Source organism: Schistocerca serialis, chromosome 3 (genome assembly GCF_023864345.2).
Source record: "Schistocerca serialis cubense isolate TAMUIC-IGC-003099 chromosome 3, iqSchSeri2.2, whole genome shotgun sequence".
NCBI classification, from domain to species: Eukaryota; Metazoa; Arthropoda; class Insecta; order Orthoptera; family Acrididae; genus Schistocerca; species Schistocerca serialis.
In genome coordinates, this window is record NC_064640.1 from 189,980,680 (window position 1) to 190,008,402 (window position 27,723).

Here is a 27,723-nt window from a genome sequence, read left to right on the forward strand (position 1 = left end):
GCTGTAGGTAGTCACCAAACCTCCAGGTATCTTGCAGTTGGGTAGCTTTGTCTGGTACTGGACCATTATTTTCACATCAACATGTACATGGATAGTCTGCAAATCACACTTAAGTGCCTGGCAGGGAGGTCATCAGACCACCTCCACAATAATTCTCTATTATTCCTTTCTCGAACAAACATATACCTATATCTTTCACTGTGAGCTCTGATTTCCCTTTTTTTATTATGATGATCATTCCTCTCTACGTAGGTTGGCATCAACAAAATATTTTTACATTCAGAGGAGAAAGTTGGTGATTGAAACTTCACAAAAGTTCCTGATGCAATGGAAAATGCCTTTGTTTTAATGATGTCCACCCCAAATCCTGTATCATGTCTATCATGCTCTCTCACCTATTTCCTCAGTAATACAAAAGGTGGTACTGTTCTTTGAACTTTTTCAATTTACTCTGTTAATCCTATCTGGTAAGGATCCTATACCATGCAGCAGTATTTCAAAGGATGACAGACATGCATAGTTTAGGCATTCTCTTTTGCAGATTTTTTGCAACTTTTAAGTGTTCTTCTAATAAATCACAGTCTTTGGTTCTCCTTCCTTACAACATTTTCTATGTGTTCTATCCAATTTAAGTTGTTTGTAATTGTAATTCCTAGATATTGAGCTGAACTGACAGTCTTAAGATTTGATTGAGTTATCGTGTAACTGAAATTTAACTCATGTGGATGACCTCACACTTTTAATTATGCAGGGCCAACTGCCAATTTTTGCACCATACAGATATCATTTCTAAATCTTTTTACAATTTGTTTCGATCTTCTGATGACTTTACTGGATGATAAATGATAGAACCATCTGCAAACAATGTAAGATGTTTCCTCAGATTATCTCCTAAATTGTTTATATAGATAAAAAGCAGCAGAGAGCCTATAACATTGTGGGAGTTGCCAGAAATCATTTCTGTTTCACTCACTGACTTTCCATCAGTTACTATGAGCTGTGGCCTCTCTCACAGGAAATCATGAATCCAGTCACATAACTGAGATGATATTCTATAAACACACAGTTGTAGTGGTCTGCCACTGATCACACTGCTACCTGCCAGTATTGCTGTTTCCCTTAAATGTGCCATTACATTCACATGTTGCTGCCATCACTGTTGTTGCTGTGTCACCACTCACTGGTCATGTTTCAGCCATTGTTCTGATCCCTGCTGACATCTGCCCACACCACAGTGTCCCTGCCACTGCCACATCTGTGTCACTGCGTGTGCCACGTTTCCATGCTGCTGCCATCACCATAGCTTTTCTATGCCACAGAACCCTTGCCACCACCACCTCCATGTCGATGCCCAAGTCATGTTTCTGCACTGCTGCCATTGAAGCATCTCCACACCACAGAATTCTTGCCACTGCCACCTCCTTGTCACGTCCTGCCCATGCTGGGTATCATCTATATGTTGTCACATTTTAGACCTGCTTTCTTCAGACCTCTGAACATCTCTTGCCAGATAACATTATCAGTTTCCTTTCCCAGGTATACAGAGGTAATATAAGTTGATTTATTTTTTTGTATTTGCTTTTTGATAAGAAGCCTCACTACCAGAATTGTCTCTCCTGTTCTTAGTCCCCTCATGAATCTAAATTGATCTTTACTGAGCCATCCTAAATGTTCTCTTCAGTTCTCCTCTCACATTTTGTAGCTGATGTCTTCTTCAGTATGAGAAGCATGATGCATTTCTGGAAATAGGTTGGTATCTCACATGTGTTACAGATGGACCTAATCAGTTTCAGCAGCATCATTTTCATGTTATCACCAACATTATTCATTAGTTCTGCAGGAATATCATCAATACTCATTGCTTTGTTCTCCCATAGATCCTTAAGAGCTTTCTGAAATTCTTCTCACAAAATGTCATCTCCTTTGTCATCTTCATCTGCTTCCCCTTTGTTTCCTCTTATGCCCTTCAATAAAAATGTTCTGTCATACAATTCCTCAATGCATTCATTCCATATCTTCACCAAATCGTCACCAAACAGCATTTTTCCCTTCACTATACCCAAGTTTGCTGTTCTGCATTTATTAAAAAAGTTATTTGCTATTCTGTAGGTGTAATAGTAAATAAAAATATGTTGTGGAGTCATCAGGTGAACAGCATACTGAGTCTGCAGAACAGTCCGTATATGTCTTATATAATATCACTGATTTTGCTGTAAGGACTGTATATTATACATATCTTGTTTCAGTCATTATATGTAGTATAAGTTTCTGGGGCTCTGAGAAAACTAACCTACTCAAAACTTCTAGACTACCAAAAAAAGATCATCTGAGCCATGGCAGGAGCTAAAAAGAAACAACACTGCAAACTTTTATTTGAAAAGTGGAGCTAATGTCAATTCCAGCATGTACACATATGAAATTTTCATTTTCACAATGAGAAACCCACAACTTTTTGAGAGCAACTGCTTCTTGCATCAGTATGAGACAAGACACTGAGCAAGTTACATGTTACCTACCCACAGATGAACAATATGAAAAAAACTCTTAATTATATGGTCATGAAATTTGTAAATAAAATCTGGAACAGGAAGAGTCATTTAAATCTGAAAAATAATGAAGAATATCTGAATAGTAAATTCTCCTACCATGTAGATCATTTCTTGAATGATCACCATGTGAAATAGTGCATGTTTGAAGAAGCAACACTGCGTGTGTTACAGTAATATATTACATATTAATGATAACCATGTAAAATATTATCTGTCTGAAGAAGTAACAACATTCATATTATAACCTTACTTTAAGTTTATTTGCCTATATATAGTGTTAGTACTGACACATCATCCTACGTCACATAGTAAAAATTTTATTTAATTGATTTGGGAAGAGAAGTGGGAAATGTGGTGAGGCCAAGTTGATGGTAGGAAATTCCTGTAAGATAACCAGTGGGTTGATATGTGGGTTGGGGAAGGGTCACAGTTTGACAAAATTATGAACTGGAGAGCACAGCATTTATGTTAGATTTTGATTGGCTTTGATTGGGGAAAAAAGAAAGAGAGAAGAAGAAGAAGAAGAAGAAGAAGAGAGGAGGAGAGACAGAAGCAAAGAGCAGAGATGACCACCCAATGTCAGAACATGCTGCTTGAAACATAGCAAGTTGCAATCTAATCCATCTGTTATGATTTATATTCCCAAGGATAACTAATTTTTTTTACTCTTTCATTCTATATCTAATGCAGTTGCACACATAATAGACAATCTCTATAGGAATATGTAAAATTGTTGTTTATGTAAAATCTCAGTTACACTTTTATTTCAATTATTTGTAGCTATCTTCCTGATTACAATGATGCAAGTGGTTTTAATGGAAACTAGAATAATTAAAATTACAACTAATTGAATTTATGAGGATGTCATATAATGGTAAAACATTGTGGGCAGACAAGCAGTAGAAGAGGTATTGTAACTAATCATTCAGATAGTCCTGACTTTCTGATAACATATTTCTTTAATGGCTGCAACATTCTGAACTTAAACAATATAATTTTATTGCTACATTTTTCTGAGTCGGAAAACACATCTCATTGAAATTGAGTCAGTAATTCAGATTTTGAATAATTCAGAGTCATAAAATATTTATTTCAAGGTAGATTCCATACTCATCAATAAGGGATTTTAGATGATGTATAATAATAATGTTCCATGTACTTTTGTGAATAACTAACCTGGAACATTTTTAATATACCAAACAATAGTGCAAAATAATAAAATCTAAGCTAGCCAAATTTGAAAGCAATAAGTAATTTCAGAAATCACATCACGTTCTTATACTTGTCTTTAAATACCCACCCCTCCCCAAAATTGGCAGTCTGAAACTGAACAGTACATGAATAACATCTCAGTCAGATTGTGTCAGTGCCTGGGACTGGAAAGCATTTGAGTAACATCTCTGTGTCATTTAGAGTGAAATTCTGTGCTTTATCATAATACATGCAACACAGGTTTCTAAAGAATATGAAACTGAGTAACATTTTGTGTCTTAAAAATCTTGGGTGAGCTAGTTGATATGCAACCCAAAAGTGTTAATGACCTACAAACTCTGCTCACTGGACATTGTTGTTAATGCTGGTGATAATATTGCAAGTTATTTAGTGTTGTACTGTCACTTTCACATATCTGTAACTATATATTATGCCACTGTGAACTTACACCAATACTTGACTATGTTTAATGATTGTGTGATTCTTCTTCAGCATGTACACTGGCAGAAGAAAATCACAACACCAAAAAATAATTAATGTAGAATAGCGTAATTTCAGGAATATGTTTTTCTAGGTAACACACCTGTATTTAAGTGGTTAGTATTGCAAGATCACATATTAACATAAACATGAGCTAAGTCATTGCAAATGTGAAACACAGGTACATTAATAACTGATGTAACCGGGGGAATGTTGAATACGAGCATGCAAACATGCATGTATTGTGTTGTGCAGCTGCTATATGTCAGTTTGTGTGATGGAGTTCTATACCTGTTGCACTTGGTCGGTCAATACAGGAACAGTTAATGTTGTTTGTGGATGATGTTAGAGTTGTTGTCCAATGATGTCCCATATGTGCTCAATTGTAGACAGATCCAGTGATTGAGCAGGCCAAGATAAGATCTTGATATACTGTAGAGCATGTTGGGCTATAACAGCAGTATGTGGGTGAGCTTTATTCTGTTGGAAAAGACCATCTCAAATGCTGTTCATGAATGGCAGCACAACTGCTTGAATCACTAGACCGGTGTACAGTTTTCAGTAAGGGTGCTGTCATATGAAATCACATCCCAGACCATAATTTCCGGTGTAGGTCCAGTGTGTCTAGCAATATTATGCACACAGGTTGGTTGGAGCCCCTGAACTGGCCGCCTCCTAATCAGCACATGGTCATCACTCGCACCAAGGCAGAACTAGATTTCATCAGAAAACATGACAGATGTCCACCCCGCCCTCCAATGATCTCTTGCCTGACACCTCTGAAATTGCAAATGGCAGTGGTTTGAGGTCAGCAGAATGCACACTCCAGGGCATCTGTCTCAGAGCTGACCTGGAAGTAACCGATCTGTAACAGTTTGTTGCATCACTGTGGTGTGAACTGCTGCTCAAATTGGTGCTGCAGATGCAGTAAGATGTGCCAGAGCCATACACTGAACACAATGATCTTCCCTCCCAGTTGCGCAATGTGGCCATCCAGTATCCCGTCTCCTTGTGACCATACATTATCATGACAACTGCTGCCAGCAATCATGTATAGTGGCTCCATTCCTGCCTAGTCTTACTGCAGTATTGCACAAGGAACATCCAGCTTCTAGTAGGCCTCTTACATGGCCTCATTCAATCACAGTGAGATGCTCAAATACAGTGAGGTGTTGATAATGTCATCTTTGTTGTGTTAAAGGCATTCTTGACTAACATCAACTCACCACGTCTAAGCTCAAAGGTAACAAATGCTCATCACCATTACAGCTTTTATTTAAAGCAAACATTACTTGCATCCTCATAGTGGTTCCTTTACCTGTATAAACTGGAACTGGTCATCAGCTATGGTATAGTGCGGATAAAATGGTTGAACCACTTTTAAAATTCATTTCTTGTCCAGTCTACATCATTAAGTACTGTCATTAATAGCACTAATTTCCAGGATATTTTTCAGCACAGCAAGATATGAGACTTATAGTTTTGACAAAATCAAGTACAACTTCAAAGTACTGGCAAGCAGGCTATTGCATACTAAGCACAGCATGCTTGATTTCAGTGGCTGCTTCACAACCTGTGCAATCTGGATACTTCCCCCCTAATACCACCTTCTCTGAACTATGTAGGTAGTAGCTGCCCTTGCAACACCCCCTTTGATCTTTTAATCCTGCTGGTGTCAAATCTCTGTTAGTCCATGCCTCACATACACCTCCATTCCAGTCACAGTACATTAACTTCACTCAACCTGCACCCACACCACCTTCTCCTACAGTGTCCCTCTTACTCTGTCATATCTCTCCTTCCCAATCTCCTTGTTAAAGTCACTGTGCTCCGCCCACAACTCCCCCTGCTTATGACCAGAATGAGCTCATCTCACTGGTGCCACATCCCTAAGCTGTGCACTTGCTGCATCTCCCTCCCAGTCATCAACCACCCTTCCACAATCCAGTCTCCCTCTCTTCATTTCCTTTCTCACCTTGCCCACCTCGCCCACTCCATTCAACACATTCCCTCTACCAAGGTGCAGCACCTGCAAAAAAATTGGTGTGTGTGTGTGTGTGTGTGTGTGTGTGTGTGTGTGTGTGTGTGTGTGTGTGTTTGTGCGTGTGTGCGTGTGTGTTGTGTGCGGGTGTGTGGGAGGGTGGGTGGGTGGGTAGGTGCATGCATGCAGCATGTGCTCATGGGTGTACACATGCTATATAGCTCTGCAAATGATTCATCAGAAAGTTAGGAAAGTTCTCAGTCTTGTATGTGTGTCTTTCTAGGACACAGCACCATTATTAGTCACTAATGTTTTGAAATTATTTTCTGTGCTTTCTATCTTTACTTTTGATAGTACCCTCATAATAAGCAAGGTAAAATGGTGTTCCTGATACAAAGTAACTCATCATTTAAAAGTAAGGAACATGAGGGGGAAAATGAACATGTAATTTGCCATTTCAGAGTTTTTCGTATGTGCAGTTCACATTAATGATTCTGTGCAATATATATTGAACAGTAAATGTATGAATATTATCAGGATAGCTGAAAAGGAACCTAGAGAGTAATTCACCTCAAAAATCTTTCTGTACTTATTCCTATTTTCTACACTTGTACCTGTTTTAGCTGACATATTTTGGTATTATTTTGAATAATTACAGTTTCGGGGCACTGGGATTTTACTAGCATGGATGAGGAGTTTTTTGCACTCTTTACAGAGTAAAATGAATAATAAGCATTTAACAGAATTTTACAAGTTACTGTGAGGACATTTAAAATTAAAAATGAAACAAGGCTTTCACAGCTGTTATTTGCATCCTTGGCAATTTTCTTTTTAAGGGCATTGGGCTATGATCTCTCTTTCTTTTCCTAACTCTTCCTATTTCTCTCCCTAACATTTCATCTTCCAGTGTAGGAGACATCATCAGAAACTATAAAAATTCAGATAGCAGTAGCAAATTTAAACAGTTTGGCCTGCTGAGCTTGTTCAAATTTGCCACTGTTCTCTGAAATCTTTATAGCCTCTGATGAGGTCTCCAACATTAGAAGATGGAAGGTTATGCAGAGGAGTATGCCTTGGACCATGACCTAATACCTATAAAACAAAAATCTCCAAGTATGAGTTCAGTTTTTCCACTATCTTCCCAGAAATGAATAAAAGAATTACTTCCAGTTTCGGATACCAAATATGAATCATTTGATTTATAAAACAATAAAATACTTAAAGAAAATGCACTGCAATACTACAATACGAAGTATTATTTACCTGCTGCACAGTTCCACACTGGGTTCCCATAGGAATTCGTAAAACCAATTGAGATTGCCCACTGCCCATTTCAAAACAAGCTTGTGGATTACCCGTTGCATAGACTCGTCCTTCAAATGGTCCTCCAAATAAAAATGTAATCAACATATCAGCCTGTGTACAGTCAACTCTCACTGAAACCATAGAGAAAAGCTCCTTAAAAAATTTAAATGTATGCACTTGACAAAATTTAATTGGTAAAAAGTGAAATAACTAAGAAAGTTAAAAGAGGACAGTAACAAAGATATAATAGACAAGCATAACAAAATAATAGAAAATCAAGAATGAATATGTTGTAAATTTTTGTTTGATAGATGTCATGTATGTCCTACCTCTAAAGTAAAGATGTGACTGTGCGTAATAAAACAGTAAGTTTTAGATCAACATATTTACACAGAATGTAAAGCATTAAGTTTCACCCATTAAACTGCTTTTGTGGAAAAAAGTAACATATCATGACTAAATCATAGCAAGTGTTGTATATCAAAGTATGGAGTGAGTTTATATATGATACCATGTAGTGGTACATACAGGAACACACTCATAGTGCTGTAGTGAAGCTGGTGCTCCATTACCTTTTCTCTGGCCTTTTTGTGTTCTGTTGGATGTGTTCCTGTGTTGTGTAGATGACTGAAATGAGTGCTTTGAAAGAATGTGTTAAGAGTAAGTTTCTAATTTTACAGATGACAGTTAAAATGAAAGGAAAGGACGGAGTGAGGTTAGTGCTGATACACCACTTAAAAAGGACCTTGATGAAATTGTGCATATTTGTGTAGTCACCCAGTCAACAACTGCCTGGCTAAAATTCCTGTCCAGTTGATGAATTACCATTGGAAATGGTAAAAGTGTTGATATTTCATGAGGCACTTTCTGGAGAATATAAAACATATTTTCAGTAAGGCACTGTGTAGTTTATGGTGGAAGGTACTTACAAGGGAACCTCCCCATCGCACCCCCCTCAGATTTAGTTATAAGTTGGCACAGTGGATAGGCCTTGATAAACTGAACACAGATCAATTGAGAAAACAGGAAGAAGTTGTGTGGCACTGTGAAAAAATAAGCCAAATATACAAACTGAGTAGTCCATGGGCCACATAGGCAACATCATGGACAATGTGAGCTCAGGAGCGCTGTGGTCCAGTGGTAGCGTGAGCGGCTGCTGAACGAGAGGTTCTTGGTTCTAGTCTTCCCTCGAGTGAAAATTTTACTTTCTTTATTTTTGCATAGTTATTATCTGTCCGTTCGTTCATTGATGTCTCTGTTCACTATAATAAGTTTAGTGTCTGTGTTTTGCGACCGCATCGCAAAACCGTGCGATTAGTAGATGAAAGGACGTGCCTCTCCAATGGGAACCGAAAACATTTGATCACACGGTCATAGGTCAACCGATTCCTCCACAGGAAAACACATCTGATATATTCTATACGACACTGGTGACGGCATGTGCGTCACATGACAGGAATATGTTGTTGACCAACCTAACTTGCACACTTGGCAAATGGGTAAAAAGATTCTTCAACCTTGCCCGATTTAGGTTTTCTTGTGGATGTGATAATCACTCCCAAAAAAGTGATGAAAACATAAGAGTTTGTCGCATAAACTGAAAATAAAAAATTAAACTTTTCACTCGATGGAAGATTTGAACCAAGGACCTTTCGTTCCGCAGCTGCTCACGTTACAATGAGACCACGGCACTCCTGCGGTCCCACTGTCCATGATGTTGCCAATCTTCCCATGAACTACTCAGTTTGTATATTTTGCTTACTTTTTCACAGTTCCACACAACTTCTTCCTGTTTTCTCAATTGATCTGTTTTCAGTTTTTCAAGGCTTATCCACTGTGCCAACTTATAACTAAATCTGAGGGGGGTGCGATGGGGAGGTTCCCTTGTTAGCATCAGTTTTACACATCCCCTATCTTATTCCATTTGCAAACTGGGTGAGGGAAAAATGACTTTCTGTTTGTGTCCTCTCTCTTATAATTCTCACAATATTATATGATATTCTCATGAACTCCACCCAAAATATGTGACGAAAGTGGGGAAACTGATGGACAGTCTACATTAAACACTAGTTATCTAAATTTACCCTACAGGGTTTCATGAGAACAACGTTATTTACTACCAAAGATTCCCATTTAATTTCCATGTGCACCTACTCTCAATTTTCTGAGAACTATACTGCCTTTTTTATAATCCTAGTAGCATGTGTCTAAATTTTTTTAATGTCTGCTGTCAGGCCTACTTGTTAAGGAATGCAGACACTGGAGCAGTACCTTAAGAATATGTTGAATCAACATCTTCGGTTGGGTTGTTTGGGGGAGGAAACCAGACAGTGAGGATATTTGTCTCATTGGATTAGGGGAGTGTTGGGAAAGAAGTCATCTGTGCCCTTTCAAAGGAACTATCCTGGAATTTGCCTGGAGGGATTTAACGAAATCACGGAAAACCTAAATCAGAATGGTCAGACGTGGGATTGAACTGTCGTCCTCCCCAGTGTGAGTCCAGTGTGCTAGCCCCTGCACCACCTTGCTTGGTCAACATCTTGGATGTGGTTTCCTTAGAAGAAGGAGTCAACAGTCCCAGAATTCTGCCAAAACCTCTAAGTTTCCGATTCCCCTTCCCTATTACTGATCTCATATGTTTGTTCCATTTTTTACATCTTCATAGTACTACTCCCAGGCATTTAAACGCTGTGGCACATGGCAGAAGTTTACCACTAAGCTTGTAATTAGATAATATTGGATTTTATATCTTGTTTGTGGGCATTATCTTGCAGAAACATAATGATATGGATTAATTTTACAGATTATTTAACATAACTACATTTTTATGTGGGGTTACGCATGGTGTATGTAATAGTGAAAAATATCTTTTATATAAGCGTAAGTATGTTACCCTATACCCTATATATTATTTGTATGAAACAGAAACAGAGTAGTCCAAATAAATATGTTTAGTTTGCTATTAAAGTAAACTTTATTGCCTGTCACAGACTTCTACACCACTGATCAACTGATAAAACAAATTGTTGCACCTGCATATTTGTTCTTCATATCTATATATTTGTAGACCTCTACTGCTAGAATTGTAGCATGTAACATGGTAGTGTGTAACCTAACCACATCAGTGTGTGAGAAACATCATGTTTGTAGTCAAGTTTCATATTCAAAGAGTCATTCACACATGGACCACCCTCTCCTTCACCATGACAATGCCAGATCACATGCAAGTACTATAACATCTGCAGCAATCCAATGTCTTGGGTTCACTGTCATCTATCATCCTCCATACAGTCCCAACTTGGCTCCACCAATTTTCATTTGCTTCCAAAACTTAAAGAATACCTTTGAGGACTTCACTTTGACAGTGATGAAGCAGTGAAAGCAGAGGTGAGGTTGTGGCTCTGTTGAAAAAGTCGAACATACTACAGTGACAGTATCAACAAACTGTTCTCTCCTTGGGAGACATGTATTTGTCACCATGGTGATTATGTTGAGAAATATACAGGTAGATATGAATAATGAAGATGCAGAATGTTAGTAACATTTGTTGTATTTAATAAAGTTTAAGAGTTTCCACATACAAAAATTCGAAGGCATTACTTTTCAACATGTCCTTGTAAAATCTACTTTATTGAAGGTGACTTGTAAGTTAATAAATTTCAGTTGATGAAAATATATTTACATAAACTAACGTTAAAACATGTAACTTCAAAATATGTCTTGAGACAGGTGGCTAAACTTTATCACGGCTGATAACTCCATATAACTCTTGTTGTATATGTTTGTATATATAAAACTTGCCTGAATACAACAGTCTAGATGACAATATATATAATTCTGAGTACTAGTTTCAGCCAGAATGGGCCATCTTCAAATCTCAAAATTTGTTGCAGAAACTGTTACTACAACAGTTGCTGTGAACTGTTTTTAAATATGATGGTGGCCTAGACTGGCTGAAACCAGTCATCAAAAGAAAATAATGTGACATAGAATGTATTACTCAGACAAGATGAGTACACAGCACAGTGCTGTCTTTTAGTTAAGACTTTTATTCTGAAATATGACTATCTCCCTGAATAATACAGGGTTATTCATAAGTACCTCCAGGGATTCAGAAGACGAATGTGTGAAAATGACAACACACACAGAAAAATGAACATATCAGTAGATGGATTTTACAGATTTTTAACATAATTAATTTTTTATATGATGGTACATATAGTAAAGGAAACAAAAGAAAAATTTGGAGTAGGTATTAAAATCCAGGGAGAAGAAATAAAAACTTTGAGGTTCGCCGATGACATTGTAATTCTGTCAGAGACAGCAAAGGACTTGGAAGAGCAGTTGAACGGAATGGACAGTGTCTTGAAAGGAGGATATAAGATCAACATCAACAAAAGTAAAACGAGGATAATGGAATGTAGTCGAATTAAGTCGGGTGATGCTGAGGGAAATAGATTAGGAAATGAGACACTTAAAGTAGTGAAGGAGTTTTGCTATTTGGGGAGCAAAATAACTGATGATGGTCGAAGTAGAGAGGATATAAAATGTAGACTAGCAATGGCAAGGAAAGCATTTCTGAAGAAGAGAAATGTGTTAACATCGAGTATAGATTTAAGTGTCAGGAAGTCGTTTCTGAAAGTATTTGTATGGAGTGTAGCCATGTATGGAAGTGAAACATGGACAATAAATAGTCTGGACAAGAAGAGAATAGAAGCTTTTGAAATATGGTGCTACAGAAAAATGTTGAAGATAAGGTGGGTAGATCACATAACTAATGAGGAGGTATTGAATAGGATTGGGGAGAAGAGATGCTTGTGGCACAACATGACTAGAAGAAGGGATCGGTTGGTAGGACATGTCCTGAGGCATCAAGGAATCACAAATTTAGTATTGGAGGGCAGCGCTGAGTGTAAAAATTGTAGAGGGAGACCAAGAGATGAATACACTAAGCAGATTCAGAAGGATGTAGGTTGCAGTAGGTACTGGGAGATGAAGGAGCTTGCACAGGATAGATTAGCATGGAGAGCTGCATCAAACCAGTCTCAGGACTGAAGACCACAACAACAACAACAACATATAGTATATATATTAGTGGAAAATGTCTTCAATATAAGCATTAGTATGTTATCCTTTTACTCTATATATTCTATAAATTACTTATATGAAAAGGATAGAACAGAGCAGTCAAAATAAATACATTTAGTTTGTTTTTAAAGTAAATTTTACTGTCTGTGAAGGTCTTATACGCCACTGGGCAACTGACAAAAAAATTGTTACGGTTTTTTTTAATGCAAAATCAACTTATCTCTCCAAATTTCAATTCAAAATATACACCAGCACACAGTTGCACTAGGAGACAGGCATGTCAGAACATTTAAACAAATCATCTGCTACATAGTGTCACAGCTGCAGATAGGCAACCCGATGAACAGGAATTGGCAAGCCATCCCAGGCAAGTCATGTCAGTGAATCCATGAATTACACGCATGTATCGATGTCTACCTTGTCACAAATGATGCCCATATTGAGCAACTGAAATGTAGAAATGCTCTATACATTGATATCTATGTCTTTTAGTTTTTGCACAGTTTTCTTCTGAAACCTTGTAGGTACTTACAAATAACCCTATATTAAGTAAATCAACTAATAAATGGAAATAGCTGAAATATATTAACTTATTGGGCTTAATTGTTACTGTGGCTTGGTATGATAAAGAGTACTAAGGTTACTGCTCTTAGTTAATTAAGAAGTCCCAGAATGTTTTCTTTGAGTTCAGTTTCTTATCCTCTGAAAACGAGAAAATTTCCTTTTATTAAAACAGTGAGATGTGAAAAAACTGATCATTTTTCCTTACAAAATGATTAAAGGAAAGGACTTCAACCTGACTAAGCTTTTTTTCTAAACTTTTTGAACATTTTGTTTGATATTGCCTTCTGTGCTACTTGACTCAATATTCTAAACAATAATTAAGACATGATTTCTATGAATATTTGCTAGTATGAGTTATCATTTATGACTTTTTTCATCCACATTAAAAATAATAAGCAACATTAACTTACTCTACAGTTGATTGCTGTACCTCTTGATTCTTGATTCACTGTATTTTATATACATTTGAGCGTGTTAGTTTATGGAATCACGTTCACACTTCTAGGCTTTTAATATTTTTTGTAATGTAATATGCAATAGCATTTTTTTCAGTTCACAACTATAATGAGATCCTCAATTGTTATAGCTGTTATATATATTTCCTTTTCCCATTTAAAGCTTGCTTTAAACTTGGTTTCCAATACACTACTTTAATCATGTACAATTTCATACGGAATGGGTGTGCTCAGTGGCTGTGTTTATTAAAACTGGCAGATGTACAGCAGTATTATTTACAATTACTAATAAAAAAATGTATTACACCATGCAGAGTATATTATGTGTTGATTTTATGTGACAAGTTTAAACTGAGTGCTGGACTGGTATTTGGACCCAGATTCCCACTTTTCACAGGCAATGCACAAACGATCGCTCCATCTTAGAATGGCTTATAGACTGACTCAGAGCTTCAACTTGTTATAGGCTCCTTCTCTTTCCTTCCAAACTCTGAAGATGACCTCCCAAATAGTTATGTTTAGCAATAACCATGTTGTCTAAGGCTCTTACATTAATCCTAGAATAAATTTTCTTTATCCACAACCACTAAAAAATATTGATTAGTACCTATAATATCTATAGGGTGTCCCAGAAATGTTGCAACAAATTTGAGGGGGTTGTAAAGGGTGTCTTGAGGAACAAATTGAGGATAGGAACCCATCAAAGTTATAAGCCCTGGTGCCTGCCACTAGCCCATCCATTCAGCATCATATGTGACTTTACATGCTGATGGACCATAGGCAGAACATTTCACAACTTGTTCATTATTCAGTGATCATGACTGATTGCCACAATCACCAGTGGAGAAGATGGAGCTAGCTGCTGCTCTCATGAAACACTATGACAGTTTTGGACATGGGTTTCCATCCACAGCTTATTTTTCTCCTGGAAACCTCTAAATTCTCAATTGTTTCTCAGTATAGAAGAGAAATATAAACCATAGATGGAAACCCCTGTCCAAAACCATTGTCCACCAAGGCAACAGAGCATTGCATTCATAGGAGACAATGCCTGTTATTACTATAAACAAGACTTGGCAGTTGTTATTACTGCCTTCTAACTTGTACATTCCATGCCTTCTGACTTGTATGTTTCTATGTCATCCTTTACCCATCTGAGTGATTTTATCATCTTTGAAATGCTTATTACACTACCCCCTTTACTTTATCTTTCCTCTAGATTCCAACGAAGTTATCATAACTTATAAGATCTTTAGTCATTACATCTTCAATTATTCCACATACTTGTGAGCCCTGTTTTGACTGCTCCTATTACAGAGCTGTAAGATTAGACCTAGCAATGCTAATGAATTTTTGAAGAGATATACTACCAAAAGGAGTGGCGTCAAAGTACGTTGACAAAAAAAGAAGAGTCCAGAACCTTAAAATATCTTTTAGCAGTCTTAGCAATATCAACGCATTGTCAATAATGTATGCTACCAACAGGCTGGTACTTTATATGAAAAAATACAAATTTCATTAACTGCTATTGACTCTCATTAACAACATACTTGTAAAATAGGCTCTGAGATGTAAGTAGAGTCCTGAAACTGAAAATACTGAAAATGACATTTGTTGTGAAAATTCACATCCCACTATGACCTCAAACTTAAATTTTTGAGCTAAGTTTAACTGACAAAAATTATAACATTTATAGAATCTGGTAGAATGAATGATTAAAAACAATAAACATTTGTTCACAATTTTAAAATATCAATTACATGACTAGATTACAGTATTTACAAAAGGTAGGCATAAAATAGCCCCCCCCACCCCTAATTGTTATTGCTAGGCTTAAATGAGTTTAATTTAATTGCTTCTGTTTTAGAGTTTCTCATATGCAACTGTCTGAAAACAAGAACGCAATAGTTTCCTATGTGACAACAGTTCATTTCATTAATTACTTACAGAATCAAAAAATATTAAACCACTATTTTTATACATTTTATGTATTTATTATTTACATACAACTGCTTTGGCAAGTACTAATTGTGCTGTACTATTTTTGTTCACATGAAGGACAGATTAAATAATCTGGCTGAGTGAGATGGCACAGTAGTTAGCACTTTTGACTTGCATTCAGGACAATGATTGTTCAGACCCACGTCTTGCCACCCCCAATATGACTAGAATGGGTAAATATATGAAGGTGCAGTTTTTGTTAAAACCTAGCACATTTTATTATATATGCAGGTAAAGTTTAGCATTTATTGCTGCCAAATTATGACAACTTTGTTTTTTTTGGAAATGGAATTATATAGTTTAGTCTATGACTATGGAAAGAGCATTTAACATTATTTCTATGTCCTACCATGTGTGAAACGTAATCAGATAACAAATAAGAAGGTAATATTGTCAAGAACCACTGTCCCACCATCAAGAGAAGAGGCTCCACAAATGTCTGCCTTCTGTATCAAATAGAGGTGAACACGTAACTCAGATGTGATTTGTGCATTTACCTGCGTGCTTCAATCGCATCATTTTGTGCTCTCTTGCTGTACTGATCAGCCAAATTACTCACAAAGCATTTCAGACATTCACAATGTATGTGATAGTTGAAAAAGTGGATATTGGTTTCATTTATGGCAAATGTTGCCAAACCATTGCAGCAGTAATGTGATTGCATGCTGCAAGGTGTTCTGATTGTGCCAAGCTCTTACAATCTCAATAAAATCTTCTCAGTTTACATGAGGTGTCCTTCAAATAAAACAATCGAGCTTTCAATAGCTTTCTCCGCCTTTGTCATCAGGATTAAAATCACTGACTGCCAAGGTTGGCATGATGTTCTGCTTATGTAGATACACTGACAGCATTTGGAACCTTCCAGGGAAGGCCGGAGTGACACATGCATTGAAGGAAAGATGGACAGCTTGAAGTATTGAAAATTATTCTCTCCCATTTTTTCAGAATTTGCAATGTCAATTACAAGTAAATAGCCCTTTTTTTAAGTTTTGTCCCTAATTTGCCTTGAGGTTCCTGAAGGCTCATATAAAGCTGCAGAAACTGTAGTCCACTGTTATTTATCACTAACACTGTTGTATATGAATATGTCTAGAATCTACAAATTTGTCTATAGTTCTACCTATCAATGACATCTCCTCTACACATTTACTTGAAGTAATCTTCATAATTTTGTGATTTCCTTTAATGTACGTTCTCTGAATCAATTTAACCAGGTTGAAGAAGTCTGGAATTCAGTAATATTCACCTCACTTCAGTTCAGAGGGCCTAGTCTTATATATTTCCCTCAGTTATAATGCACTGACTGTCACACTTTTGCACATTTCATTTTGGAGCATATTTTCTACTGTTTGCAAATCTTCTTTCCATTTATACAATTCATGTTCAGGTTCTATGAAATTAAACTGGCTTTGCAGACATCTTAACTTTAAGCATTTTCTTCCTCCTGCCATTAACAAAAAAATTCACAGCCTTTTCCATGTCACTCAAAGCTGTTACTGTCTATGTATTCTTACAGCTAGGTAGGTACTGTATTGTTGCTGTAGTCTTAAATAGTACAACAGTCATCATTCAAACCACAATTGACAGAAACATCAGAGTTATTTCTTTTTTCTTCTTATGTTTCCACAATTTGTAACGAAATGTCATGATCATTCAAATGAATATCCGAGAAATTAACTAATAAATAACACTTACATATAGGTCTTCAGGAGTAAGTAATTTTGATTGTATAACCCACCATTCATATTTTATCTTTGCAAGGATGAAAACATTAATTGGATACAACATTACTGTGAAACTCTGGAACCTGCACAAAGATAGATGCTGTTAGCAAGCGTATATGAAGAAAACATTAAAAAAATTCCATTTTATCTTCATTGTTAACACATAGTGATACTGCTAAGGCAACTGCTAATTATCATGGATATTAAATGAGTTGCAAATTTGAGCAAATAATAATTGTGACCAACTGGCAGTGAACCTATCAATGGGAACTAAAAGTAGCTTTACCAATTATAATTGTATTGTGCTGTGTTATCTATTTACCAATATCAATCATGGATATGTTCCTGGCATTTTAAACATGCACTGTCTGCTACAGGTGTGGTATGCATGTACTTTTCTCCATCAGCCTGGCAATTTACAAATTTGCGAATTTCCAACATTTGTTTTAAAAACACTTCCAGTGTGTCTTAGCACCTAAAATTTTGACACTGTGTTTCTTTCTGTTAATTCTTTTGTATAAAAGAATTCAAGACAGGCTTTGACATGTCATATGGGGAGAGCCACAAATATCATATGTTAATGGCCAACAGCATAGATGCTGTCATAGGTATTATATGCTAATGGGCAATGGCAATAGATGGTGCCATAGATATTTTGATATTAGATAGGCATCATAAAGACATTTGTGGTACCAGTTTTAGAACCTTGATGGTAACAAAAAAAATCTTTAACAGATGCTCAATGAAGCCATCCTAGAAAATGACCTCACCAGGAGTGAGGTCCCCACTTAGGGTGGACAATATAGGTTGTCATTTGACTTGAAAAAGGAAAGGAAGGAATGGACATGTAAATGTGAGAGTTATATATATCATCATGATAGGGTGCAAATAATTGAGACTAGTGTATATATTCTATTTTTCAGGACAGTGGACCATACATGTCCCATCCATGCATTGGAAGTGGAAATGCCTTGTGGCTAGGGCCTCCCAGCAGGTAGACTGTTCGCCTGGTGCAAGTCTTTCGAGTTGACGCCACTTCTGCAACTTGCGAGTCAACGGGGATGAAATGGTGATAAGGACAACACAACACCCAGTCCGTGAGCGGATAAAATATCTGACCCAGCCGGAAATTGAACCCGGGTCGTTAGGTATGACATTCTGTCACACTGACCACTCAGCTACCAAGGGCTGATTGGGATATAGTGGCCCAGGGAGGAAGTATACATTGATGAAATGAGCAAAATACAGAAACAGAAGTTGGGTATGTGAGTGAAGCTCCATTGGCCTTTTTCAGTGCCACATAAAAGGTATATAGTTCCATTAAAAAATCAAATTTGGTGTCGTAATTTGGCAACTACAAATGTTTAAAATTACAAGTGAATGTCAAAAAGATTGGTCACTGTGTCAACTATGAACATACTGAAAACCACCCTTCAGTATATTTATTTATTCTGGTTATACTTTGGTTGGCTTGCCCAACTATCTCACTCTGTATGCATCCTCATATTGCAGGTTATATTGGTTCATGGAAAGAATGGCCAATGAATCTGCTACATCTTGCAATAACAAGTTGTTGGGACTGGGCTCAGAATGACCACACGTAGTGAAATCAATGAGTGGTTTACAGTACGGTTTCAACATTAAATTTAACAAAACTGCAAAACCAAAACCAGCAAAAGCATTTCAGAACATTATTGACCATGAAACCAATAAATTTAGCTAGAAAAATGATATTCAATATCCTGATGACAGCAACATTCAATTCATTGAATCAATGAATTCTTCCTGATATTAGGTAAAAATGCAGAGACAGAAATGTACCATCAAAATAGATATGTTACATTACTCAAACACTCACTGCACAATCATCACCAGACATCAGTCTTGCCAAACAAACTGTTAAAGAAATCATTAGGTCATTGAAAACCATTAAATCTCCTGGTTATGATATTTCAACCAAAGTACTAAAATCTAGTGTTGACTTGGTAGTGACACACTTGAGTTATGTTTGTACATAAAACCCCTACATTTTCCACTATAACTTAGCAAAAACTGCAAGTGACTCCTCATTACAGATTCAACTCCCTCTGCCAGTATTCTCAAAATTTTTTGAGAAGGCAGTTTACAAAGCAATATTGACCTATCTGGTAATCACAGCTTAGTTTGCTTTTGTGAAGGATTTTCTACATAGAATGCAATATATGATCTCACAAACTCAGTTTAGAAATAAATAAGAAAACTTGCCCTGTTGGCATTTTATGTGAACTTGCCATGGCCTTAGATTGTGTATTTCATAAAATTCTATCATGGAAACTAAAATTATATGGCATTAAAGGCACCATTCCCCTTGCATGGATGCAGTTATATCTCAACAACAGAAAACAGTGCATCACATTTACATAAGTCTAAATTCAGAGGGGGAGGGGGAGACCATTAGATATGGAATTCCACAAGGTTCAGTGATTGAGCTGCTCCTGTTCTTGACCTATACAGATGACTGACTTGGACAATAGAGGACTCTTCAAAAACAGTAAAATTTTTTGATGTTGATGACTCCACAAACACATCCATGCCAGATATAGCAAGTAAAAAAAATGGAACAGGGTTATTACAGATTGAAAGCAAAAAGCTTCATTCTTGATCTTGCAAAGGCGCACTTAATGCAGTTCCAAACAAATAAAATTGTCTTATGAGAACCAGAAGTAAAACTCAATGGAATCACACATGATGAGGCTTAATGTTTCTAGGCATCCAGATGGACAACTGAGAGGGCACAAGCATGAGAATGCCATTTACATGTTCACTCAGCAGATTTTGCAAACAAAGAAAATAGCACCAGTTGGTATTTTCTGCGACCTACCTATGACATTTGACTGTGGAATCACAGCAATCCCCTGCATAAATTGAAGTGTTATGGGACTGATGGTGTAGCCAACCAATGAATAATGTCAATTTTTTTAAACATCCTTAGGCCCACTGTTATTCCTCATATGTGTAAATGATCTTCCATCTAATATGAAAAAGCAGAATTAGTTCCTCTTGCAAATGACACTAGTACTGAAATCAGTCCAAGCATTCATGCAAAATAAATGATAAACAAAGGTCTTTAAAGTATCATTAACTGATTTTCTGTGAATGGTCTTACCCTCAATTTTTAAAAAAAAAAAAAAAAAAAAAAAAAAAAAAAAAAAAAAAACCATATTCAGTTCTGCACATATAGGGATACTTCACCAGTGATAAATGGGGTAACTCATCTTAAAGAAAGAATGTCTTCACTGCACAAAAAAGTGCAGTAAAATAACATGTGGTGCTCACCCATGACATTGGGCATTCTGACTACTGCTTCACAGTACATTTATTCCCTTGTAAAGTTTGTTGCAAATAATTCAGTACAGTTCAAAAGGAAGAATGATGCACATAATTATAATACCAAAACAAAAAATGATGTTCACTACCCAACATTAAGGTTGTCTTTAGCATGAAAAGGGGTACACATTGCTGTAACAAAAATTTTTGATCACTTGCTCAGTGATACAAAATGTCAGACAGACAGTAAAGTAAAAGTTGTAACCAAAACTGAGAATATTTTTCCATGACAACTCCTTGTACTCCACAGAAGAATTTCTATTACTGTAATGTATAAAAGGTGGTGGGTAGGACTTACTAAATCACAACGTCTGTATATCTTTTTTTCTTCTTGAAGAAAAAAAAAGATAAAAAACTTAGAAATGTTCACAATGTAACTATATGTACAAGTTAATTTGAAATGTGAATGTAAAATGACTTTTTTCATATTATTATGATCTATCATACAAAACAATTTATGGAACATGAAGCTAACTAACTAGCCAACCTGATGACCCAGTTCTTCCATTTTTATAGTTAAAAATTTCTCTCATAGTTTTAACTTGCTGACAGGATTGCTAGCATGCCTTCAGGGTTTTTTGTCCTGTGGTACAATCTTCACATGTAACACAATGAAGATCAAGCGAGCATAAAGAATATTTTGTAAAATTGATAGCTGAACATTGTGCATAAGACTTTTCATGAGTTAGGGATTCTTACACTTATGTACTGATACATTTACCACCTAATCAAATTCTTGGTTGACGACAAGAAGAATGATTTTAGGATGAACAGTGCATTTTGGTACCTCAATACTAGGAGGAAAAATAATTTCTATGTTGACAGTGTGGATTTTTTTATTATGGAGCAAATGTCTATAACAGACTGAGGACAAATGTCAGGCAAGAAATGGAAAATCCCCAGACAGTCAATAAACAAAGCAAAAGGGTACCTTATCAGCACATTCCTTCAGCAATTTATCAGAATATATGCTCAAGGGGGATGTTAATTCTGCTTAACTAATGTCAGCACTGCTGCATCCATGGCTTGCGCCTTGCCTAAGGATTAAGCAATGTGGTTTGAACATAACCATCTTTCACTGATATGAAAGGGAGAGTTTGTTTTAGCTGTGAGAAGTCACTGAGGTACTCTTGGCTGGAGAAGATGAGAAGTTCAGTTACTAATTCCATGGTGTAAAGTTAACTTGGAGTTTATGCAATATGCCTTGAACATTACAGTGTCTACTGAAGTCCTTTACTGCTTACTCAGCATAAACATTATGAGTCTTGAGCTAGCATTGAACAGTTAAGTCCTTGATAGCTGCTTGACAGGCAGCCTAGTGCATGTTGAAGTCTGACTGTCAGCTGCAGCTCCAACTTCTTTGCTGCCCATGATGTATCTCTTGACTGTCTCTCTGCTGACATTCTGATGTCCTCTTCACTCCAACCCTCCTGCCTTGGCAGTGCTCTGAGGCTGTTTTGAACCGGAGAGATGCTATTATACCTATTGATGTTGATGACATAATGCCAATTCTTCTGCCTTTATTGGCCATCAATGATGTCATGGAATTCCTTCCTGACACCTTGATTCTTCTCTCTAAAACTACAACCATACACTGCAAACCACATTGACGTGCTTGTCATAGATGATACAAATTTTCTTCATGGTAATAATGATCTCAGTAGCCTTGGAAAGACAGACAGCTGCTAAAGCATTCTATTAATTTAGAGCAAATGGATTCATGCTGAACAAAAACAAAACCAAGTAGATGACATTTACCATAAAAGACAAGTTTCCCTCGCATGATTCAAGTTATGTTACGTTTTTGCTTTACAACATGACAATCATGACCTTAGTGCCTGTTTCACCAAACGAGCCATATGGATTGTTCCTCCAGACACCCGTTTCTCAGAACTCTGCAGGTGGGAACTAGCACTACAACATGTCCTTGGTTCTCACCATCCACCTGGCATTAATTTGCATTAATTTCTTCCACCATAGCATTTGTTCACAGTAACTACTCTTTGCTTCACTCCATTTTAGTTTTCTACTCTTCCATTGTCTTATCCATCTATCTTTAACCAGCCCCATCCCACCTCTGTTGTGTACAATGTGCTTAGCTTTTCGTTCTTATTAACTCATGCATGATGTTTAAGCAGTAATCTCTGTCTGTGTATTACCATGTCTACCTTTAAGCTCTAAGGTTTCCAAATCTTGTCCAATGCAGCCCCCAACAATCAGTCTTTCCTTTTCATCCCGTGCAGGAAGTCTCCCCTGACCCATAGTTCTAGGTGACATTCCCAAAATCTACCCCTTTCCTAGACCTCTCCAGTTTTTTCCTTCACCCCTCTTACTTGCCCTTCAACCCTTCTGCCTGAAGGAGGAGCCACTGGCTCCTCCGAAACCTTGCCAATTACAACTGCCTTTTATGTGTGTATTCTGCCACCGCTTGGTGAGTAGATTTAATTAATTAATTAAATTATTTTGTCAATAGTTGATTGTTCTCACTGTAATTTTAAACCTATATTACTTTTGAATCATCAGTTGTATTTTACTATGTGTATGACGCTTTACTGTTGCTGTACTGGGCTACTGACAATAAAAATATCATTAGTATTACTTATTAGGGTCTCTGACATTCTATTCATGGGTGGAATGTGGGAAGAAAGCCTGCTTCCATGCCTCCTCATGCATGGTAATAAGCCAAATCTAGTCTTTGTGGCTCTTACAAGAGCAATCTCTATGGGGTTGTAGTATTCCTAGATTTCTCATTTAATAATGGTTCTTGAAACGTTGTTAAGTAGAATTACACAGAAATATTTATGTCTGTCTTCAACCTTCTGCTATTCAGATTATTCAGCATTTAAGTGACAATATTCTATGAGTCAAATAAAATCTGTGGCCACTTGTGCTACCATTCTTTGCATACATTCAGTATCATCTGTTAACCTTATTTTGCATAAGTCTCATACATCAGTACTCCAGGCTGGATGGAACAAATGTTTCATGAGCAATATCCTTTGTACACTAACTGCATTTTCTTCCATTTGCCATGTACAACATTTGAACTCAAGACATTTATCAAGATCAGACTGAATATTTATGTAGGCTTTTTCAGACAGTACTTCCTCATACACAACTGTGTCATCTTCAAAAAGTATGAGGTTATCATTAATATTGTCTGCAGATCATTAAATAAAACATGAACAGCAAGGGCCCAGCACGCTACCCTGGGCACTCCCGAAGTTACTTCTGCATGTCAGTGACTCTCCACCCAGAGAGCAAACTGTGTCATTCCTATCAAGAAATCCTCAATCCAATCACAAAGTTCATTTAATACCCAATATGATCATACATTTGTTAATAAGTATTTGTGTGACACCAACCTGCATGGCTTTTGGAAATCAGGAAATAACTATAGCAACTTGATTGCCACGTTCTTTTGCTTATGTCAAGCTAGAAAAGTGTAAATTGGGTTTCACATTACTGATGTTTACAGAATCCATACTGTTTGGCACAGAGTAGGCTGATCTGTTGAAAATGCCTCATTACATTTCAACTCAGAATATGTTCTAAGATTCTACAACAAATGGATGTCAAGAATATTGGGTGGTAGTTTTGTAGATCATTCCTGCTATAATTCTTGTGAATGGGTGTGACCTGTGCTTCCTTCTAACTACTGGTCACAGTATTTTGTTTGTGGGATACACAGTGTATTATAGTTATGAAGGGTACTAATCAAGTGGCAGTATCTCTATAAAATATTACAGGAATCCATTACACACTGATGCTTTATTTCATGTAAGTGATTTGTGCTTTTCCTCAATAACACTGACATTAGTACATGTACTGCTCATTTTTGTAAAACATCAAGAATTAAACTGGGATATTATTCCTGAACCTTGCCTTGGAAAGAAACTTTTAAAAATGGAGTTCAGCATTTCTGCTTTTGCTCTGCTAATCTCAATTTCACTTTCTAAGCCACACATGAGTGTCTGGAAATTAACTTTGGAGCCTTAATATATGACTAGAATTTTTTTCAGTACTGTGAGACATTTTGATAGTACTCTGCTATGGTAGTCATTGGTGGCTTCATGCAGTGCCATTTTGCTGCAGTAATTGCTGTTCTTTGTAAGTTTCTTTGTGGGGACTGCATACCATGGTGGGTCTATCCAACCAAAAACTGTTCTACTATGTGCATATCAACCCAGTGCTTGGTCAACTATTCTTAAGCCACAGTTGCTTTACATGCTCCCCCCTATAGCTAAATCATTCAAGTTCCCTCTTGTGATATGACATCATCCAGATTTGAGGATGAGAGGAACACACCGGTTGTAAGGATGAAGGGAAATATTCCTCTCACCTTCACAGTCTGTGTGCTCTTATGAATAGAACAGTTTTTTGTGTCTGTTTTATTTGTATTTATCAACAGTCACAGCCCTCATACTGTGGTCCTTTATGGACTAAATATTCATGTGTGCCTTTATGGACTAAATATTCATGTGTGTCTCTGTCATCCTGGGGTCTGAATAAACTGTCCTCCTTTGTAACCTTAATTTCCTGGGGAAGGAACTACTAGTTCTGAAAATTAGGAACATTTTTTGCACTTTTAAATGTATTTAGAATTTTGCTCCCAGAAGATAACTGCTGCTGAGACAATCTGCCTCTTTGTAATATTATAGTTTTCTAAAGTGAACTTTCCCTTCGATAAAAGTTACATAAATTCTTTGTTAGAAATATCAAATAAACAGTGACTGAATTATGTAAGAGGGGGAGCATACGCTTGTTTCAGAGTAGTGTGTGCTAAAAAGAAATGTCTCCCACTTTTTTTATTCTGTTCTTGATGTATGTTGAAGTATTACATGTCACACATATTACTTGGTCAACTTTCCTGCTTCATTGACACCCGTTGCAACCCCCTGGCACTACAGGGCTCTGTACTGTGGCATGTAACATGGTGGTGTGTAATGTAACTATATCAGTGCATGAGCAACAGTGTGATGTAATTGAGTTCCTGACTGCAGAAGATATTTGTCTACACATGGAACACCCACTCCTTCAGCATGACAATGCCAGACTACACATGAGCACTGTCATATCTGTGAGAATCTGATGCCTCGGGTTCACTGTCATCAGTTATCCTTTACACAGTCCAGACTTAGCCCCATCTGATTTTCATCATTTCCAAAACCTAATGAACTGCTTCGAGAACCACACTTCGATAGTGATGAAATGGTTCAATCAGAGGTGAGGTTATGGCTCTGTGAACAAAGTCAAACATTATACAGTGACAGTATCAACAAACTGGTCTCTCATTGGGAGAAATGTATTCATCACCACAGTGACTTTGTTGAGAAATGAGTATGTAGACATGAAGGATAAAGATGTAGAATGTTAATAACAGTTGTTTTATTTAAAAAGCTTTAAGCGTTTTCACATAAAAAAATTCAGAAGCCTTACTTTTCAGCATGTCTTTGCATAAAGCAATCTAGAGGTAATATTCAGTGGCTACAACTGTTTGTTCTTCTACACAGTTGTTGTTGAGACAACAAGGGTCATAATGCCACAACTCACCATAAGATAACATTGCAGTTTGGAATTTTTACACAGGCTGTTCTAATGGAACTGGAGCACACAGTGTAAATACTCTAAGAAATGTTTAATATGCCCTAAAATATTGCATCAGTTTATATGGCACCCCATTCTGAAATTCAAAATAAAGAAAAATCTTAATATAAACAAATTTCATTAAATTTATTACATAAATTCCACCATGAGCAAGCATAAAACCAGTCCTCAAAGAATGATATATATTTCAATCCTGTACTTATATTTTAAAATCTCTTTTGTAGCTAAGATATTCATTTTAAATAACTGAAGAGACTTACAGGGAAGACAGAAGTTCTGTTGAAGTGAAAAATGTGAGTAGTCTCATTAACAACAGAGTCTCTTCATCCATAAGAAACAAAAAATAATACTTTTAAGAAGAAATTTAAGTAAACACTATTTGAAACACTATTTATGGTGTTAGTATTAACTACATGGCTTCACTTTCTTTGGTACATACATATGACAGCTGAAAAGTTGAAAATCATGTTTAATTAATTTCACGTATATAAAGATAAATATGAAATGTTCACAATTACATAGTTGTCATTTTTCTTTTCCCACAATGGTGTTTATTATGTGTACTTCATATGGTATAATTTTGTATTTGTATAGTAGAGTAAATGTTATGGATTGTGCTATAGGTTAGAAGAAATTCACTAGTGGTGAGCTTGGTATTTATGAATTGATTATTGACTTCTCCTGTATCTTTCATGTTTGTACACCACTGAATGCTGCTCCCAAAGAATACACAAATCATTAAATATAATTATATAACAAGCCATGATTGTATGGCCAAGGATGTCTCATTTGAATAAAATGTTTTATTTATTACTGAACTATATTGAGCATTTGGTCATTGTCATACACATGTTACCAACAGTCTGTACATCCAGTCTCATTTAACAGTGATGAAAAAATTTTGTAAAAAATGCTTACCATTTTAATTTAGGATGGTTTGAATGTATAATTAGAATGATTTATTGGAAACTAATGGCACATTACCAGTGTAGAAATTTTAATGTAATGCAAAGTTGTTGTCATTGTAATTTTTGTATTATTCAAAAGCAGATTATTAAAGTCAGTTTCTGTTTATGAAGTAGGTAGGATGTTCAAAGAAACTAAATATATATTTAAAAATAAATCATTTATTGCAAGAATCTAACTGTAATATACATATTAATACATGATATAACAATATATTATTGTTTATTGGCACAATAGATATATATAGTTGATATATAGTGTTTTGTGATAATTGTCAAACTTAATCTTTTACTGGACAGTAATCTGATACATGGTTTTGTATTCAAATTTATTGACAGTAAACACTAAAAATTAGTGTCCTACTATTTAAATGAAAGTTCAGTAAGAATTTTTTTGTCTGGTTCAAGTGAATTTGAACCATATTT

The 27,723-nt window shown here is 36.4% G+C and overlaps 1 protein-coding gene across 2 annotated transcripts in view; it reads right to left on the reverse strand.

The window, feature by feature from the left end:
• The window catches only part of LOC126469895 (uncharacterized), a 485,688-nt gene that overhangs the window by 39,592 nt on the left and 418,373 nt on the right, over positions 1 to 27,723 (reverse strand). For both annotated transcript variants that reach the window (XM_050097238.1, XM_050097237.1), the window contains exon 22: positions 7,486 to 7,658. In XM_050097238.1, the coding sequence (XP_049953195.1) occupies positions 7,486 to 7,658 (173 nt within the window). The remainder of the gene's footprint in view (positions 1 to 7,485; positions 7,659 to 27,723) is intronic.